This window comes from Propithecus coquereli, unplaced genomic scaffold (genome assembly GCF_000956105.1).
Source record: "Propithecus coquereli isolate 6110/MARCELLA unplaced genomic scaffold, Pcoq_1.0 Scaffold125, whole genome shotgun sequence".
NCBI classification, from domain to species: domain Eukaryota; kingdom Metazoa; phylum Chordata; class Mammalia; order Primates; family Indriidae; genus Propithecus; species Propithecus coquereli.
The window spans coordinates 8,739,081-8,757,014 of NW_012136636.1; the positions used below are offsets into that span (position 1 = coordinate 8,739,081).

The 17,934-nt window shown below is 41.8% G+C and overlaps 1 protein-coding gene across 1 annotated transcript in view; it reads right to left on the reverse strand.

Annotated features, from left to right (window-relative positions):
• TUBGCP3 (tubulin, gamma complex associated protein 3) overlaps positions 1-5,444 on the reverse strand; it is an 85,268-nt gene extending 79,824 nt beyond the window's left edge. Inside the window, exon 1 of the mRNA XM_012637956.1 lies at positions 5,340-5,444. Within this exon, the coding sequence (XP_012493410.1) occupies positions 5,340-5,415 (76 nt within the window). The 5' untranslated portion in view covers positions 5,416-5,444. The remainder of the gene's footprint in view (positions 1-5,339) is intronic.
• Positions 5,445-17,934: the final 12,490 nt, after the last annotated feature.

Consider the following 17,934-nt stretch of genomic DNA (forward strand, 5'->3'; position numbering starts at 1 on the left):
AAAATAACAAGCTCTGGAACCAGAGACCTGGGTTCCAAGTTGGCCCTGCAATTCACTAGCTGAATGACAGCAAACTACTTAATCTCTCAAGTCTTAGTTTTCTCATCTACAAAATGAGGTGCATGATAATTATACCAACCTTGTGTGTTTAGAAATTAAATATGCCATCTCAAGGTGTAAGCACAGGGTCTGGCATATTGTAAATGTTTGATGAATATTAACTATTTTTATTATTATTAACCTGAAAATGTTCTTTAAATACATACTGTGTGTACCACAGCCATTAAAATCACAACTCAAGAAAGTATCCACAGTTTTTAACCTTAAGCATGATAATTTGGTCTTCATCCTGAAGAATGCAGAAAGGGAACAAATTAAGTCTCTTCAACAGATTTGATCAGATTGGATCTCTAGAAAGGACCCTCTGGCCACAGAGGAGAAAAAGGATTACAGGAAGTACAAAACCAAATCAAGACCCTTGGATGGAATTGCAGAACTCAGTCCCAAATGTGAAGGCTCCAAAGCCATCTGGATGTGGGCCCAAGAGCTTGTAAACAAGACATTGCCCTCTGTATCCCTAAAGGATTATATATATAAATATATATATATATATATATATACAGTCAGATTTAACATGACAGCTTAACTTAAAGATGCACAAAAATAAATGCAGCTCAAATGAAAACAAAAACTCTACAGATGTATGCTTTCTAGAGACTCAAAAATCGATTGGGGGAAAAACTGAAGTATTTGGTAAGACTTAAGTTTCAGCGTTCCTGTTCCTCATCTATCGTTTGGCTTGTACATACCAAACTCCTGCTTTTCTGAAGGCGGGGAGGAGGGAGTAAGCCCCAAGTGTTTGGTAGAAGTGGAGCACCTAAACCAGTAATCCGCAACTCCAGATGCAGGTCAGAATAACATACCATGTATCTTACTGTTTCAGATACCAAGTTCCAACAGAGGCCTACAGGGTCAGAATCCCTAGAGATGGAGCCCACAATATTAACTTTGAGTAAGCATCACATTTAAAGAGTTCAAAATGAAAAGGCATAACGTTACAGTAAAAAGTCCCCTGTATCAACTATCATCTAGCCACCAGTTCCCCTTCCCACAAGCAACCAACATTATCAGGTTCTTGTGTAATCATAGTTGATTGCAATGCATGGCTCTAGTTGAAAAGCAATGCTCTAAAAACAACAAAATGAAAAACATTACTCTAGATCTGTGATTCTCAAACTTTTTGATCTCAGTGCCCCTTTACACTCTGAAGACTGAGGACCCCAAAGGTTTTTCATTATGTAGTTCCACAGTTACCATATTAGGAATATAAACCAAGACAATGTTTAAATATTTAAAAATAACAATAAATCCATTAAGTACAACTTTCAAATGAAGACTAAAACTTTCAAGTTTTAATATACATTTAATGTAAATTTTAATATACATTTTAATGTTCATTTAATATACATTGATTTTCCCAAGAATGCAATTACCATATAATCAAAAGAAGATCACACGTTATTTAGAACTTCATCAAGAGCTCTTCACCATTTTGGAAAATCATGAAACCAACAGCAACACCACTTGGTAGTGAATCACCAAGACAGCAATCCTGTATCTTCTGCTTGTGGTGCGTTCAAAGTGGTCTGACATATCACAGTAATCCTCTCACTTCTATATGTTGCATACTACAGCCACACCTGAACATTTATGTTCAAATACTTACCTAATATTAATTCTCCTTTATTTCTTCTCTACCTCACAAACAGAAAGAGGACTACAAAGTGCTGACTCTGAGAGAGTTGAAACACTCTCACATCAAATACATTGCTTCCAATGATAGGAATAATGGCTCGCCAAAGATGTGATAATAAGTAAAATGAACTCCTGGGTGGGGCAGAGATATGGAGATAGGATTTTCTTATCACTTGCTGGCAATATGTGTTTCAAGCAAATTCACAGATGTTAAAAGTCAACTGTAATTTTTTTTTAAAAAGATACCTTATAAAAACTTGATTCATATGAAATTCATCAAAAGCAACAAGTATCTATTATGCCTTGATTTCACAGTACTAAAAAAGCATAAAGCCAATTGTTAGCAATATGTCATTAGAAAATTAGATAATTAATCAAATGTTCTATGGAGTTATCAGATAAAATGTCCACTAATGAAAATCTTTTAACATCAAATGTTGTGAAGGCAGCAATTAATATTTCTCCTTTGCTCACTAAGAACAAATTTTAAAAAAAAGGTAAGCTACTAAATACTTATAAATTCTTCCATATAAACTGTAGCACAATTTGATATTATGAATATCATAACTGCTTGGCAACCCTAGCTATCCAGAAAACAGCAAAAAGAATATCACTTCATGACACTTTATTTGGAGAGGACCACCTCAGGATCTGAGAGCCTACTTACACTTAACTTAGAAACAATTCTAAATGGGGAGATAGCAGGATACTGAACTTTGCTGAAGAAAATCATTTCAATCTCCTGGAAGTAGTATAACTACTACAATCAAAAGGAGCTTCAATGTAAAAAATTTTTTCAAGTTGAGAAACATCATTCTTGCTCACAATGAGTGGCTTTCAAAATCCAGTTATGACAATGGGAATGTATAAATGTATGGAAAAAATTTTGGAACCACTGTTATAACAAAAACACTGATGTTAAAGCAGACAAGTCATAACTAACAATCTTAGCTACTTGGTTTCTCCTATGATTAGGAACATGAAACCAGAAAGTTAACTCAGTGTGCCAGTAACACAGACAGAAGACAGCAGACCATACTCACACCCACTTCAAGGCCTTTACACTTGTTCTCTCTGCCCAGAACCCTCCCATGTTCGAACAGCTCCGCTTGGCTCCACTCTGGTCTGTTTAAACACTTCAAAGGCTTTCCCTCACCTCTTCCCTGTCCATGATTTTACCCCACTTCTCCATCTTGGCACTTATTGTAACTGACTCCCTGAACAAAAACGCCTTTTGGCGTTCTCTTATGTTTCAAGTTCCCAGGCTAGCAAGATTTGTTGCCCAGAACTTTGTAATTTTCTGTTTCACTGATTCCCTCCCTTTTGGTTGTTTTTCAGAAACAGTGAACCCTTCCTGAGATAATCACAAGGTTTTACACCACCCAATTGTTCAGAGAAGTCAAGATAAGTGGAATTCCACCAAAATCTAGCCCAAGGACCTGCTGAGCAACCTACTCCTCACAGTCTTAATGCGCACAAGAACAAAAGGATGACCATATTACTATCTGCTCATTATACTACTAAAATCTCCACGCCGGGAGGGGCTTATCCACCAATTTTTGATCATGTGACATATGTGCCAGTGTCATTTCTCACTGTGCTTGTGTGCCCTACACTCCATATCAGACATGTAATGATACTCACTCACTTCATTATTCATTTCACCTCTAGAAATACCCTTGACCCCCTTGGTCAGGAGGCAGATTTGAGGCAGTCCTCCCACCTCCCAGCTGACATCCTCTGCAATAAATTTCCTTTCTTCCTTGATAATTCTTGTCCCAATAACTGGCTTTCTGCACAGTGAGAAATGGAGGGAACCCGCTTTGTAGGTTAGTTAACATTACCACTAACATTACATGTTTATCTCTATGTTTATCGTCTGTTTCCTCCACTAGAACAAAAGATCTGAGAATGACTTTGTGTATCTCTACATCACCAGTACCTAGCATAATTTGGGGGGTGAAGAGTGGTGTCCTCAAAAACTTCTTAGATGCATAAAGTGACAGAGTGAAACTACAAAATGTAGCAAGAACTATGTGAAGTCACTCATTTAACAGTGACACAAAATTCATCCTTTGCCTCTAAGGTTACCACAGAATAAATTATGTACACAAATTGTCATGAATCAAGACATAAAGGTCAAAATGCATTCTCAGTACTTTAAATGTAATTTTGCTTAAAGTTTTCCTTCAAAAATTGCATAATTTCTTTTACACATTTTGGTGCTTAAGGAGTTACCAGATGCTTTAATTACTCACAAAATCCCCTCAAAGAGCATCCCCACCAAACCAAGAACCAAGACATGACATCCAGTACCCTTTCTTTTCAAGTACCTTCAGCTACAGAATGGCTTTACCTATTGCACAAGATTGGTTTTTGGTTTTACTTCTTTGCCAAATCCGCAATGTGAACTTTCCCAGAACAGTTTTATATCAGATCAACTCTCAACCCTTTAAATCTGTGGTCCCCAACTCCCGGACCAGGCCGCAGAGCTCTGCCGCTGAGGTGGGGGTGCGGCTTGCACAGCAGGAGGTGAGAGGCCGGTGGGCGAGCAAGTGAAGCTCCATTTGCAGCTGCTCCCCATCGCCCGCATCGCTGCCTGAGCTCCGCTTCTGGCCCGCTCCCCCACTTCACCTAGTCCGTGGAAAAAATGTCTTCCACGAAACCGGTCCCCGGTGCCAAAAAGGTCGGGGACGGCTGCTTTAAACAGTAGAAAAATATGGCAAATAAGGGTGGTAAACACTCCCTTCGCATAATACGCAAACCTGTTGCACATTCCTAACGGAAAAATGACAATGACGTGGTTCGCCAGCACCTCGCACCTTCACCCTCCGCGGTGCTATCCTCGCTCTCCACCCCACTCAGTATGAACCCAAACGTGCGCAGACGCGCCCTCCCCCGATGCATGACACTAGAGAAGGGGGATAAATTCTCGAGCCGGCAGTCTTCCCGTCCACACTAACGGACCGACGAGCCAGAGTGAGCGGTGACTCAGCCTGCTCCGGGCCCTGGCTCCGCCCCTCTGTCAGCCGGGCCCCGCAACCTCGCTCTGGGCCAGGTCCCAAGCCCTCCGCTCCCTCTGCTCCGGCCCTCCGCCCCGGCCCTGGCTCCCAGTCCTCCGCTCCCTCTGCCCAGGCCCTAGCCCCTACCCCCTAGCCCCGACTCTCCACTCCCTCCGCTGAGGCCCTAGTCCTTAGCCCCTAGCCCCAGCTCTCCGCTCCCTCTTCCCCGGCCCTCCAACACTCCGCCACCGCCCTCTAACCCTACGCCCCAGTCGCAGTGCGCAGCCTTCCGCTCCCTCTGCCCGCGCCCCAGCCCCGACCCTCCGACTCTCCGCTCCCTCCACCCCGGCGCTCGAAGCCTCCAACCCAGCCCCGGTTCCCCGCTCCCCGCTCACTCCTCCTTGCCCTCGAACCCTTCACACCCGGACCCCGCTCCCTCCGCCCCGGATCCCAGCCCTCCAAACCTCCGCCCCGGCCCCGCATCCTCGCTCCTCCAGTCCCGGGATGGCTTCAGTCGCGCGCCGAGGGAGCGGCCTCCGGGCTGGGTCCACGGACCCCGAGAGGCCGGCCGAGCCTGCCTACCTTCGCTCCTGCCCAGGATGCGGCAGCACAGGTTCTGCAGCAGAACGTTTGGCGACTTCTGGTCCGGGGTCGCCATCCTCGCCCCGGAACTGCGCACGGGGGGGCCCGGCGGAGTCTCCGGCCCTCTGCTGCCTCTCCGCTGCCTCTCCGCTGCGCACAGAGATCGCCGCGGCACCCTCCCCAGCCCCGCGGGCTCCTGTCTCCAGACGGGCTAAGGCGCGGGCGCCACCGGCGACAAGGGCGCCATTTTCACGGAACCCGCGAAAGCGCGGGAGCTTCCCACAATGCCCCGCTTCTTCCTGCGCCGGGGCTACGCGTGCGCTGTCCTAATCGTCCCCCGTTTCCCGCGGCCATCACGGGCAGAGTGGGAAGGTTCCGGCTCAAGTGGCGGCCGCGAGTGGTACGAGGCACTGGGCTGGGCACGCGGCCTTGGTTTGAGTCACGCTTTCTATGAAAGAAGTCTGTTGAAAGGAGTGCAGGGGTTTTATGAATTTTAACCTGCGGTGTCGCCGCCGCCGTTGGCCATGTCCACCGGGCTTGGTTCCGCGCAGACCGTGGCTGCTCAGGGGCGCGATTTCGGCGATCTTGAGCCCCAACCCCAAACTCCATCCCCCATCCTCGCCTACCAGGACACCGTGGAGAGAATGAGTCAGTCGCGGGGAAAGTGAGGATTGGGGAAGCAGGTGGCCGCGGCGCGCGGCTGCCAGTGCCGCTGCGGGGGGCGCAGGTGGGAGCGCCCCGGACCCTCTGTCGGAGGTTGGAGGTCGAGACAGCACTAAGCGAGAGAGGGGAGGCCCGCAGTCAGCATCTCACTTTGCCGGCTGCCGTCCTGGCGAAGCAGCTACGGAAGCAGCGTCTGCAGAGAAGTAGAGCAGCTCACGGAGCCCAGCCCAGATTCGGAATCCTTAGCAAGTGAAGTGTTTGTTGTTCTCAGCCATTAAGTGTAGGGATGGTTTGTTACACAGCAGTGGTTGATTAATGCAAATTATCTCTGCCCAGTGCAGTCCACACGCAGCTTAATGGAGGGCATGCCCATCATGTGCCTGTTTACCCTCAGATCCGTCTCCTGCTTCTCCCTGATGCCCTACAGCATACAACATGCCACAACACAAGCTCCCTGGACAACCGGCCTCCTGGTAGGTTCAGCCAGTGGAAGTCCCAAGAGGAGACTGCCAAAGTTTTCCCTTTGCAGCACTCTGCCTTTAACTGTCTATGATAGCAGACAAGTCTCCTCTGTGGCAATATCTCTGCCAGCCAGCCTCTTCTTTCGTGGTTCCAGTCTCCTCTGTGCAATACTCATCATAGACATTGCTCCCATTGGAGGGTTTCAGAATATGACTGTGATAACATCAACTCTTCCTACTGTCTCTTCAGGCCTAGGAATAGCACTCACTTTCTGCACTTGCTAATCTCTAAGTTACCACCCTGCTTTAATTGTCCATGTAACTAATTCTCTGTATTAAATCCCTTGGCTGGGTGCAGTGGCTCACGCCTGTAATCCCAGCACTTCGGAAGGCTGAGATGGGAGGATGGCTTGAGACCAGGATTTTGAGACCAGCCTGGGCAACATAGCAAGACCCCCATCTCTACAAAAAATTTTAAAAATTAGCCAAGCATGGAGGCATGTCCCTGTGGTCTCAGCTACTCAAGAGACCGAGGCAGGAGGATTGCTTGAGCCCAGGAGTTCAAGGCTGCCGTGAGCTATGATCATGCCACTGCACTCCAGCCTGGGTGACAGAGCAAGACCCTATCTCTTAAAACAAATTTTTTTTAATTTAAAATTTTTTAAAAAAATATATTAAATCCCTTATGTGGTTTCTGTTTTGCTGTCTGGTCCCTGATACAGTCCTTCGTAGTAGGAGCAATCCTAGGCAATAGAGCCTTGAGATGGCATTCTAGGATTGAATTGTTCACCTGTCTAGGCTTGAATATATCAGTGACCTTTCTGAGGGTGGAAAATGAGGCAATAGTAATCTGGGGCATGTTGGAGCACCAAAATGGCTTCTATTATCATGTGTGGGTGCTTGAGACAAAGTGCTGGCCAATAGTAAGACCTTGAAAAATTAAGTAGATGCTGCAGTCAGGAGTTTCTATAGCAATGATGACTACAAAGACTACAGGCTGGGGTGGACTTTACAAAGTATATTCAGAAAGCTTGGGTAGTTACATAGCTCAGGATACAGTCATAGAACCAGAGAGTTCCTATAGTAGCCTGAAAGAATCTCTTATTCTCATACCTGCAAAGTAGTCAGAACTGAGGACCAGAACCCAAACATACTGTTCAGGTTGTAAAGTGTGATGTGAACTGAGCCCAAAGTCCTGCCAAGTCTCTTATATTAAGGTGGGTCATTAATTGAGAAGAAGTGGGCCCCTGAGATTAGGGATGGAGACATTTGAGTAAAACCTGAGATCTGACATCACCCAAACCTTAAACTGAGCACAAAACCTCTCCTCTGTACTCAGAAACTGGCCTTTCCTTGATTTCCTGGAGCAACTGGCATGGCTATTCTCATTAGCAAATTAAAATGGAATTCCAAAGGATTTAAGTAATCCAAAAGAAGGAATGAAAGAGTGAACAGAGAAACAAAAATCAAAGAGGGCAAACAGAAAAAATTTTAAAATGATATACTTAAATCTAACCATGCTAATAACTATAACAAATGTTCGTGGCTGAAACATTCCAATTAAAAGCAAGAGGTTGTCAAAATGGGGTTTTTAAAAAAGCAGGACCTAATTGTGTGCTATATATAAGATATTTAATAAGAAGACACAAATAGATTGAAAATAAATGAATGGAGAAAGATATACCAAGAAAACAGCAAGTAATAAGACTGCAGTGGCAGACTAATATTAGATAAAATAGACTTCAAGACAGGAGTATTACCAGAGATAAAGACAGACATTTTTTTAATGATAAAAGGGTCAATTCATTAGGAAGACGTAACAATTATGAATGTATAGACAGATAACAAGTTGAGAAGCATTCATTCTTGAAAACAATGGCTAAACTACCCATGAGAACAATGAGCCTGTAGCCTTGCCAGGGCAGACCCATGGCTTGGTTGGGAACCACAGTATTCCCATACAGGGCTGGCTGCCTAAATGATCCCAGAATGGGCAGGCTGGATATGGGGCAAGAGGTAAAAAGCCATGTTTCTGCCAGATAGGGAAGGCTTAGCAGGAGATGAGCAGGGAGGTGGGGTCCCAATTGGTGCAAGTGCCAGACCACGAGAACCACAGTGCCGCAATGGTTACTCTCATGTGTCAGCTTGGCTGGGCCTCCATGCCCAGATACTTGGTCCAGTGTTATTTTGGGTGTGTCTGTGAGGGTGTTTTTGAATGAGATTAACTTTTAAATCAGTGGATTTTAAATAAAGCAGATTGCTCTCCCTAATGTGGGTGAGGCCCATGTAGTCCATCAAAGGCCTGAATAGAAACCAAAAGACTGACCTGCCAGCAGGTGGCCTTTGAACTTGAACTGCAGCATCAACTCTTCCCTGGTTCCTACTAAATTTCAGACTTGGCAGCCCCCACAATTATGTGAGCTAATTCCTTGAAATAAATATCTCTCTCGCTCTCATACATATGCACACGAACACACAGAGACACAAGAATGTCTGAGATAAGCTGCCCACAGATATCTGGCTGATGGAAACCACGTGTATGTCTGGGGAGAACTGAGAGACCCTGTTGAAACAGTAAATCCATGGAGACATGAGAACTGGCTGCAACTTTGAATGTATTTCCAACGCGCACACAGATCCTTCAGCAGAGGATGAAACCTTGATGGGCCCTGCCCAAATCATGGCTTGCACATATGTTATGCAGGCACAGGGGCAAGCCCTAAGAAACCAGGCTAAAACAATAAAAATAAGACCAAAAAAAAAACCCTTGAGTAGAAATATCAGTGCTTGTACAACATAGGGAAGACAATTTCTACAGTTTAAGTCCAGAAAATTTTCAAATTTATGCACACACAGAGAAATGAGAAAAGTGACACCACTGCAGAGTCTACAAAGATTAAAAGGATGTAAGTGAACGTTATGAGCAAAATTATGGCAATAAATTTTACAACTTACATTAACGTACTAATTCCTTGAAAGACACAAATTACTGAAGTTCAAGAAATAGATAATTTGAATAACCCTGTGTCTATTAAAGAAATTGTTTAAGAGGAAAAAAAAGCCTTCCACAAAGAAAACTGTCCAGGTGGCTCTTCCCTGGTGAATTCTCTCTAGTAATAAAGGAAGAAATAACATCAATTCTATACAAACTCCTCCAGAAAATTCAGATGAGGGAATGCTTCCCAATTCACTCCATGAGGGCAGAATTACCCTGATACAAAAATCTGAAAAAGTCATTATAGAAAAAGTAATTTACACTCCAACATCCCTCTTAAACATATTAATAGATGCCAAAATTGCAAGCAAAATTTTAACCAATCAAATCCAACAATACATAAAAAGATGAACACATATGACCCCCTGAGCTTTATGCCCGTGTTAAGGACTGAATTGTATCCTTCTTGCACATCCAGACACTTAGGTCTAGCCCTCAATGTGACTGGAGACAGGTCCTGAGGAAGTAACTAAGGTTGACTGAGGTCATGAGAGCGGGCCCTAATCCTATAGGACTGATGTCCTTTCTTCAAAATAAATTGTGTTATATATATTTAAGGTACACAACATGACGTTATGGGAGATGTATAAATAGTAAGAAGGTTATTATAGGGAAGCAAGTTAACATCCGTCATCTCACATAGTTACTCATTTTGTTTTTGTTTCAAGAGTAGCTAAAATCTAATTATTTGTCATGAATTGTAAATAAACTACAGTGTTATTACCTATAGTCCTCATTCTGTACTTAGATCTCTGGATATGTTCAGGCCATGTATCTGCTGCTTTGTATCCTCTGACCTACGTCTCCCATTTCCTCCTCACCCAACCCCCACCCCACCCTAATAGCCACTGTTTTGTTCCCTATCTCTGTATATTTGAATTTTTTTTTTATTCCACTCTAAGTGAGATAATTCAATATTATTCTTTCTGTGCCTGGCTTATTTCACTTAGCATAATGTTCCCAGGCTCATCCACATTGTGGCAAATTTCGGGGTCTCCTTAGTTTGGGGGCTGAATAATATTCCATTGTATACGTATATATATACCACAGTTTCTTTATCCATTCATCCACTGGTAGAAACTTAGGTTGTTTCCATAGCTGGGCTATTGACACTAGTGATGCCACGAACATGAGAGTAAAGATGTCCGTACAAGGTAGTGATTTCATCTCCTTTGTGTTTACACTCAGAAGAGGGATTCCAGGTCATATGGTAGTTCTATTTTTAATTTCACTGGAAACCTCCATACTGTTTTTCATAATGGCTGTACCAATAGAACTGATGTCCTTTTAGAAAGAGTAGAAGGTACCAGAGCCCTCTCTGTCTCTCTGCACATGCACAGAGGAAGGGCTGTGTGAGGACACCATGAGGAGGTGGCCGTCTGCCCCCCAGGAAAAGAGGCCTCCCCAGACCCAACCTTGCTGACACCTTGATCTTAGACTTCCAGCCTCCAGAACTGTGAGGAAAAAAATTTCTGTTGTTTAGGCCACCTAGTCTCATATTTTTTTTTAATGATGGCCTGAACTGATTAATATATCCAGAAATGTAAGGCTGGTTGAACATTTTAAAAATCAGTGTAATTAAAGATATTAATAAACTGAAAAAGAAAAACTGTATCAGTATCTCAATAGATGCTCATTTGCCAAAACTCCAATATCCGTTCCTGACTTAAAAAACAAAATTAAAAACAAAAAACTCTCGAACACGTAGGAATAGAAGGCAACCGCCTTAACCTGGTGACAGGTATCTACAAAACCACTAAAGTTAGCATCATACTTGTGGCAAGAGACTCAATACTTTCTTCCTAAGAATGTATAGTATTACAGGAGGTTCTAACCAGCACACTAACAGAAGAAAAAGAAATGAAAGGTTTCCATATTGGAAAGGAAGACATTTTTAAAGACCCTTTTTTTATGTGCTGTAAGTCTATGTAGAAAATCCTATGGAATCTACCAAAAAGTTTCTAGAAGTAATGTGACTTAGCAAGGATACAAGATTAATATAAAAATCAATTATATTTCTGTATACCAATAATGAAAATAGAAAAAAGTATAAATACCATTACAATCATGTCAAAAATATGACATAGGGATTAATCTCACAAAAGATGTTCGAGACTCATATGCTGAATACTATAAAATTTTGCCAAGAAAAATTAGGCAAGACCTAAACAAATAGAGACATATGTAAAGTTCATGGGCCAGAAGAGTCAATGTTGTTAATATACCAGTTCTTCTCTAATGTATCTACAGATTCCATGCAAACTCAAGATCCTAGCAGAATTTTTTGTAGATGTTGACAAGTTGATTCTAAAACTCATACGGAAACTCAAAGGACTAAAAACAGACAAAAATATTTTTTAAAAAAATGTAGGACACACCTGCCTTCAAAGTTTGTTATTAAGCTACTGACTCAAGCCAGTGTAGTATTGGCTTCAAGATAGATGAATAGATCAATGGAACAGAACAGAAGGCCCAGAAATAGTTGCTCACACATACTGTTAATTGACTTTCAATAAAGGAGCAAAGATAGCAAGACAAAACAAAGCAAGTAAAAAAACCCCTCACCTCAAAATGGATCCTAGACCTAATTGTAGGACCCAAAATTCTAAAAGCCTCTAAAAGGAGATTAGAAAATAGGAGATAAATATTTGTGATCTTGAGTTAGGCAGTGTGTTCTCTGATAACAGACCAAGACATGATCCATTTTTTTAAAAAAATGTTAAATTGGGCTTCACAAAAATTAAGAAATTCTGCTTTTTATAAGCCAATGTTAAGAGAATGAAAATCAAGCCACAGATGTGGAGAAAATATTTGCAAATCATGTATCTGATGAAGGAATTGTATAATAAATGCTCAATATCCGAGACAAAGACAACAAATACAATTTAAACATGGTCAAAAGATTTCTATAGATACTTCACCAAAGAAATTTTACCTAAGAAATTATACCTATGGCAAATAAGCACCTGGAAACAAAGTCAACATAATCATTACTTAGGATAATGTAAATTAAAGCCATAATAAGAGAACACTACACAGCCATTAGATCAGCTATTAATGAAACAAAAATTTGACCATACCATGTATTGGCAAGGATGTGGAAGAAACAGAACACTCACACACTGTCGATGGAAATGTAAAATAGTTAACCATACACATGCCACGTGATGTGGACATTCCATACCTATCTATGTAACAAAGAGAAGGGAAAGTATATGTCCCTACAGGGACTTGTATGTGAATGTTGTTAGCCCCTTTATTTGTTACACACCCAATCTGGAAATAGCCCAGATGTCTATCAAGTGAATATAGTAAACAAATTGTGGTGTCTCAATTCTCTATTAATATATGCAAAAACATGGATGGATTAAATATTAATATGATGATGCTGAATGAAAAGGGCCAGACAAACACACACACACACACACACACACACACACACACACATGGCATAATTCTAGTTATATAAAATTCTAGAAAGCAGATGAGAGGGTCCTGGTAGCATCAGGAGGGCAGGAGAAGGTCTTCGAAGGGGGCGTCTGCTCTTGGGGGTGATGACAATGTTCATTTCTTGATTGTAGTGAAAATTTCATGGGTATGTAGGTATGCCAAAGGCATCAATTAGTACATTTCTAAACAGTTTTATATTTACAATTTAGAAAACTTGTGAAGATGGTATAGAGAATTCCAATATGACTGCGACGAATATTAGATAAAAACTAGATAATCTGAATAAAATATGGGCTTTAATTAATAAGACGTCAATACTGGAAACTTCCCTTTATAAAATTAATGAAGGACCACCAGGTGAAACTGTGGTAGGGGCCCAAATTCTGCAAAGGTGTTGGCACAGTTAAAAGATATCCAGCCATTGTTCCCTAACTTGCTTTCCTATAATTGCTTACGGCTCAAGAGTCTTGTATTAAATAACTGGTGGTTATAAGATTCACAGCTTTCTTCATTGCTCCCATAGATAACATCACCACTGTGAAACCTAAGGCTGGTCTTTGAGATGTTTTCCCCACCCTGCATTCCCGTGGACCAACTGGCCCAACCAAACCAGTGGTCGTACTTAGGAACTGACTCAACTTGTCTCTCAGCCTGTGCCCAGGAACCGGCTCAGTGCAAGAAGGCAATTTCTACACTCTTACCATTTCACCCCCAATCCAACCAATCAGCAAAACCAATTCCTTAGACCCCTGCCTGCCAAACTATCCTTAAAAACCCTAATCTCCAAATTCTCAGGGAGGTAGATTTGAGAAATTTCTCCCTTCTTCTCTCTTGGCTGCCCCTAGGTAATTAAATTCTTTCTCCACTGCAACCCCAGATGTCTCAATGTGTAGACTGCCATCTATGCAGTGGGCAAGAGAAGCCAGTAGGGCAGTGACACAATGGTTCTTAAATGTCTCAAATAGCACATTTTTGATATACATGTCGTGAGGCCCTGAGCTGGAGAGAGCCGTCTGCTTGGTCGGGTTGGTTTAAGACACAGGCAAATGGTGTCCTGCGTAGTAGGAGGCCAGAGGCCCCTCACGTCCCTTCTCCCCCAGGGCACTGGCACTGGGTGGAGATGGAGGTGGGGGAATCGTGTCTCCCTGCCCAGGGAGCCCTGAACAAAAGGCTTCTGCCCTTTTATGGCCCTGGGGTTCAGGAGAAGGAAGAGTGGAATAGGCCTGGAGCAGAAAAGTAGGGAAGACTGAGACCAAGTGGGAGAACATCTTCCATGTGTTCTTGGCAGAGATACCTAAGACCACCTTAGCCCAGGGCCCCCCAACCCCTGTGGAGGTCTCCAGAGGGAGTGTCAGGGTAGGTGCAGGTGTGAGTAACAGGATGGTGGGCTGGGGCCTGAGTCCTTCACCAAGACAGCCTTCAGAGACTGCAGTGCACCAAATCTGTGAAACGAAAGTTCTGCAGGAAGGAACCAACAACAAGTATAGGATAAGTACATGGTAAATATGAATGACTACTAATTGTAAAAACATTTTTAGCTTTAACATACGTAAAAGTAAAATACATAGCAAAAATACCTCACAAATAAAGAAGGTGGCAAATGTTATTACAATGTTTTAATGTCTTTGCCATGTCCTGAAAAAGGTAAAAGTACTAATGTATATTAGGTTTTCATACATCAAGGATATTTGTAATTTCTAGGGAAACCACTAAATGAAGAGTAAACATGTTGGTAACTACCAGACGAATAAAGAGTAAAATATAGAACAATAAAAAATTTTCATCAATCCAAAAGAAAACAAAAAACAGAAATAAAAATGAGCATATTACTGGAAGAATAAGAGAAAATATTAAGATGGAATAGTTAAACCAAAATATCTCACAAATTACATCAAATATAAATGCACTAGATCCACAGAAATAAAGTACTGTTCTCATCTTATCATATCGCGGGTGTTCACTATAAACATGACTTGTCACTGCTGATGGTAACCTTGATCACCTGGCTTGAGGTGTACCATTACAGATTTCTGAACTGTAAAGTTATTCTTTTCTCTTTCTTTCCATACTATACTCCTTGGAAAAAAAGTCGGTATACAGCCCACATTTAACAAATGGGTAGTTATGCTCCACTTCCTTAAGGATGAAATATCTACATAAATTATTTGGAATTCTTCTGCATGGGAGAGTTGTCTATTCTCCCCCATTTACTTACTTATTCAATAATTTATTTATATCAATAGGTACTTATGGATATTTATTCTATATTGTGAGTCATAATCTAATACCACTTTACTTATTTTATTGCTCCAATTGTTCCAGACTTGAACATTTGAAGCTCTTTCAGTTGGTTCTTGTATCCCTTTGACATTCCCTCATCATTGTGAATTTTTTAAAAAGTAATGAATAGACTTTATGGTTTTTTCGTACCAGTTTATATTTGCAGAAAAATGAGCAGACACTACAGAGTCCCATGAACCCTTGCCCCAGCTCTCACCCTTGGTACCGTTTCCCTTGCTATTAGCATCTTGTGTTAGGGGGCACATTGGTTGCAATTAATGAACCAATATTGAAACATTATTTTTAACTGAAGTCCATAGTTCACATCAGTCCAGTGCTTCTGGGTGATGGGATGTGTGGTGAGACGAAGAATTCTGTGCTCGTGTGCCCACTGTCTCACCTCTTCTATGAAACCGCATCCTTTCATCCGCAGCAAAGCTGGCGGGATACTGTGGTAGATGGTTTCCAAATGCTATCTACCATTGTATCTATGGCATTAATAATTTCTCCATGCCTGTGTGGTCTGTTTCTCCTCTCTTTGGTATGGGTTAGTTTTTAAATTCTTTTATATTGTTTCATGTCATGTTTGATATCATAGGGGAAAAACGCATTTGACCTGCCTAAATTGGAAACTTTATGATTAGTGAGGTTATCAGTACCCAACTCAATTAATATAAGGATAGTCCAATGATTGATTGGCTAAAACTAGTGAACAATCTTTCAAATTATAATTAATTTATAAATTTACATTAATTTTTCTTTTAAGAGATCATAATGATATATTATTCTGACATAAGATCAACAGATTGAAACTTCAATTAGGTTTTGAAAAACTCGTATATTTCAGGAAAATGTCACTAAACCACCGTAAGTAGATGGATAAATTACCTTAGAAATGAAGAAGTCTTGTGAGCCACTCTCCGTTCTATTACTTTGTTTTATGAGCAGGTACTGTTTCTTCTCACACTGTCTTTTAATTGGAATTGATTTTCAACAGCTGACGTTTGATATGGCTTTACAGTAAAGATCACTGGGATCGAATAAAGCTTTTTGCCTGTCTCTGCAGGTTAGCAGGCAGAAGCCACTACCCTCTTTTCCAGAATTGTTTTTGCCTATATTTTCCTAACTAACTACTTATGTCTACAGTTTTTGAGGCATATTAAGTTTTTACTATGGTGTTCACATTGGAACATTACTTCTTTAATTCTAAAAGTATTTTAATTTAATTTAAAAACAATTTTAAAAGAATACAAATGGCTTTTGATTTCATTGATATTTCGTTGATGAAATATCCTTGTTCAGACACAAGATTCTGTGGCAACTATTTTAAGCTTCTCTTATCTTTCTTTTATCCATACCGCCTCATTTAACAATGCACTTGCCATGAATATGAACTTCACAGTTTATTTGCAAACTGGTTTTCTTCATAAACTGGTTTAGTGTTCTTATCCCATTGTCGGGGCACGAGGTGAGGATGGATTAATTTTCTTGGTAGATTTAACGATGTTTTAGAGTTTCCTCAGCTCTAACGAGAGCTGGTGTGAGGGGTAAATTCGCGTTGACCGTGCATAGTGAGTGTCTGTGTCTCCCGGGCGGCGGGTAGTCCTGGAATGCTGGGTTCTGAGGTTGGAAGGGGTGCGAGGAGTCTGCTCAATCTGGAAGATTAAGCCAACACATATCATGTCAGGCTAAAGGTGACAGGTGGGGTGTGTTGCTAGTTGATTCTCTCTTTGTCCTCTACCTCCACACCCCATTCACCCCAAGGCATATGAAGTTTTACGTGTCCCCTCATTTCAGAACTTAAAAAACCTTTGTAAAAAGTCTTTCTCTGGAGCAGGCTTGCTCCAGAATGTTGTTTGATTTTCATGGCAGGATATTCCTTTTGGCCAATCAGATCAGTTAAGCTTCTGGAAGCCAGATGGTGTCTGTCCAAATCCTCCATAGCCCAGGTGCCTCAGGGCCATAGCCACAGGGAACACTGCGTCCTCGAAGTCATGGTGCCCACACTTCCAGGGACACCACTGTAGATGTCTTGGACATCAGTGCTATTTTTACAAAAACTATAGTAGCTGCCACTTCCTTGATGCCAAGCACTGCATAATTACATCTCTGACCTTTACAACGACTTAGTGAGGTCAGTCTTGTTCTCCCCATTCTACAGAAGTGGAAGGTGCAACCCGAAGTTTTAAATAACTTGTCCAAGTTCAGCTAGGGAAAGACCCAGCGTTCAAACCTGTGTGGTGAGACCTTCACACTGTTACTTTCAGCTCCACGAAATGCCTCTCATTGAAAGACATTTTTGATTGCTTAATATATTTTGATAGCACTCTCGAATGTCATTAGCCCTTCAGTCCTACGAAATTAGAGGAAAGCTTCAAAGGAGAAATCTGATAAGGCCTTTGAAAGAAAGAAGTTAATTAGTTTTCCGGATGATTAGAGTGCTTATTCCCCTTTGGCCTAAGCAAAGGCTTCACCCAAGTTAATAATGAGAAGACAGGGAGCCTCTCTGCACCGCAGAACCTTCGGCTGCAAACTCTTCAACGAGCCGCGGTGGTCAGAGGAGGTCTCAAAAGGCATTTTGAATAATACTCTTTTTCCTTTGCTTTGAGCATTGTACTCGGTGATTGATTTGAAGCACATGAATGACTAAACGGGTCATTTATTTCCATAAATATATGTTATAAATTACCTTGGCAGCAGCAGACTTCAGTTCATCTCTGCACAGGAGAGAAAAACATTTATTCTT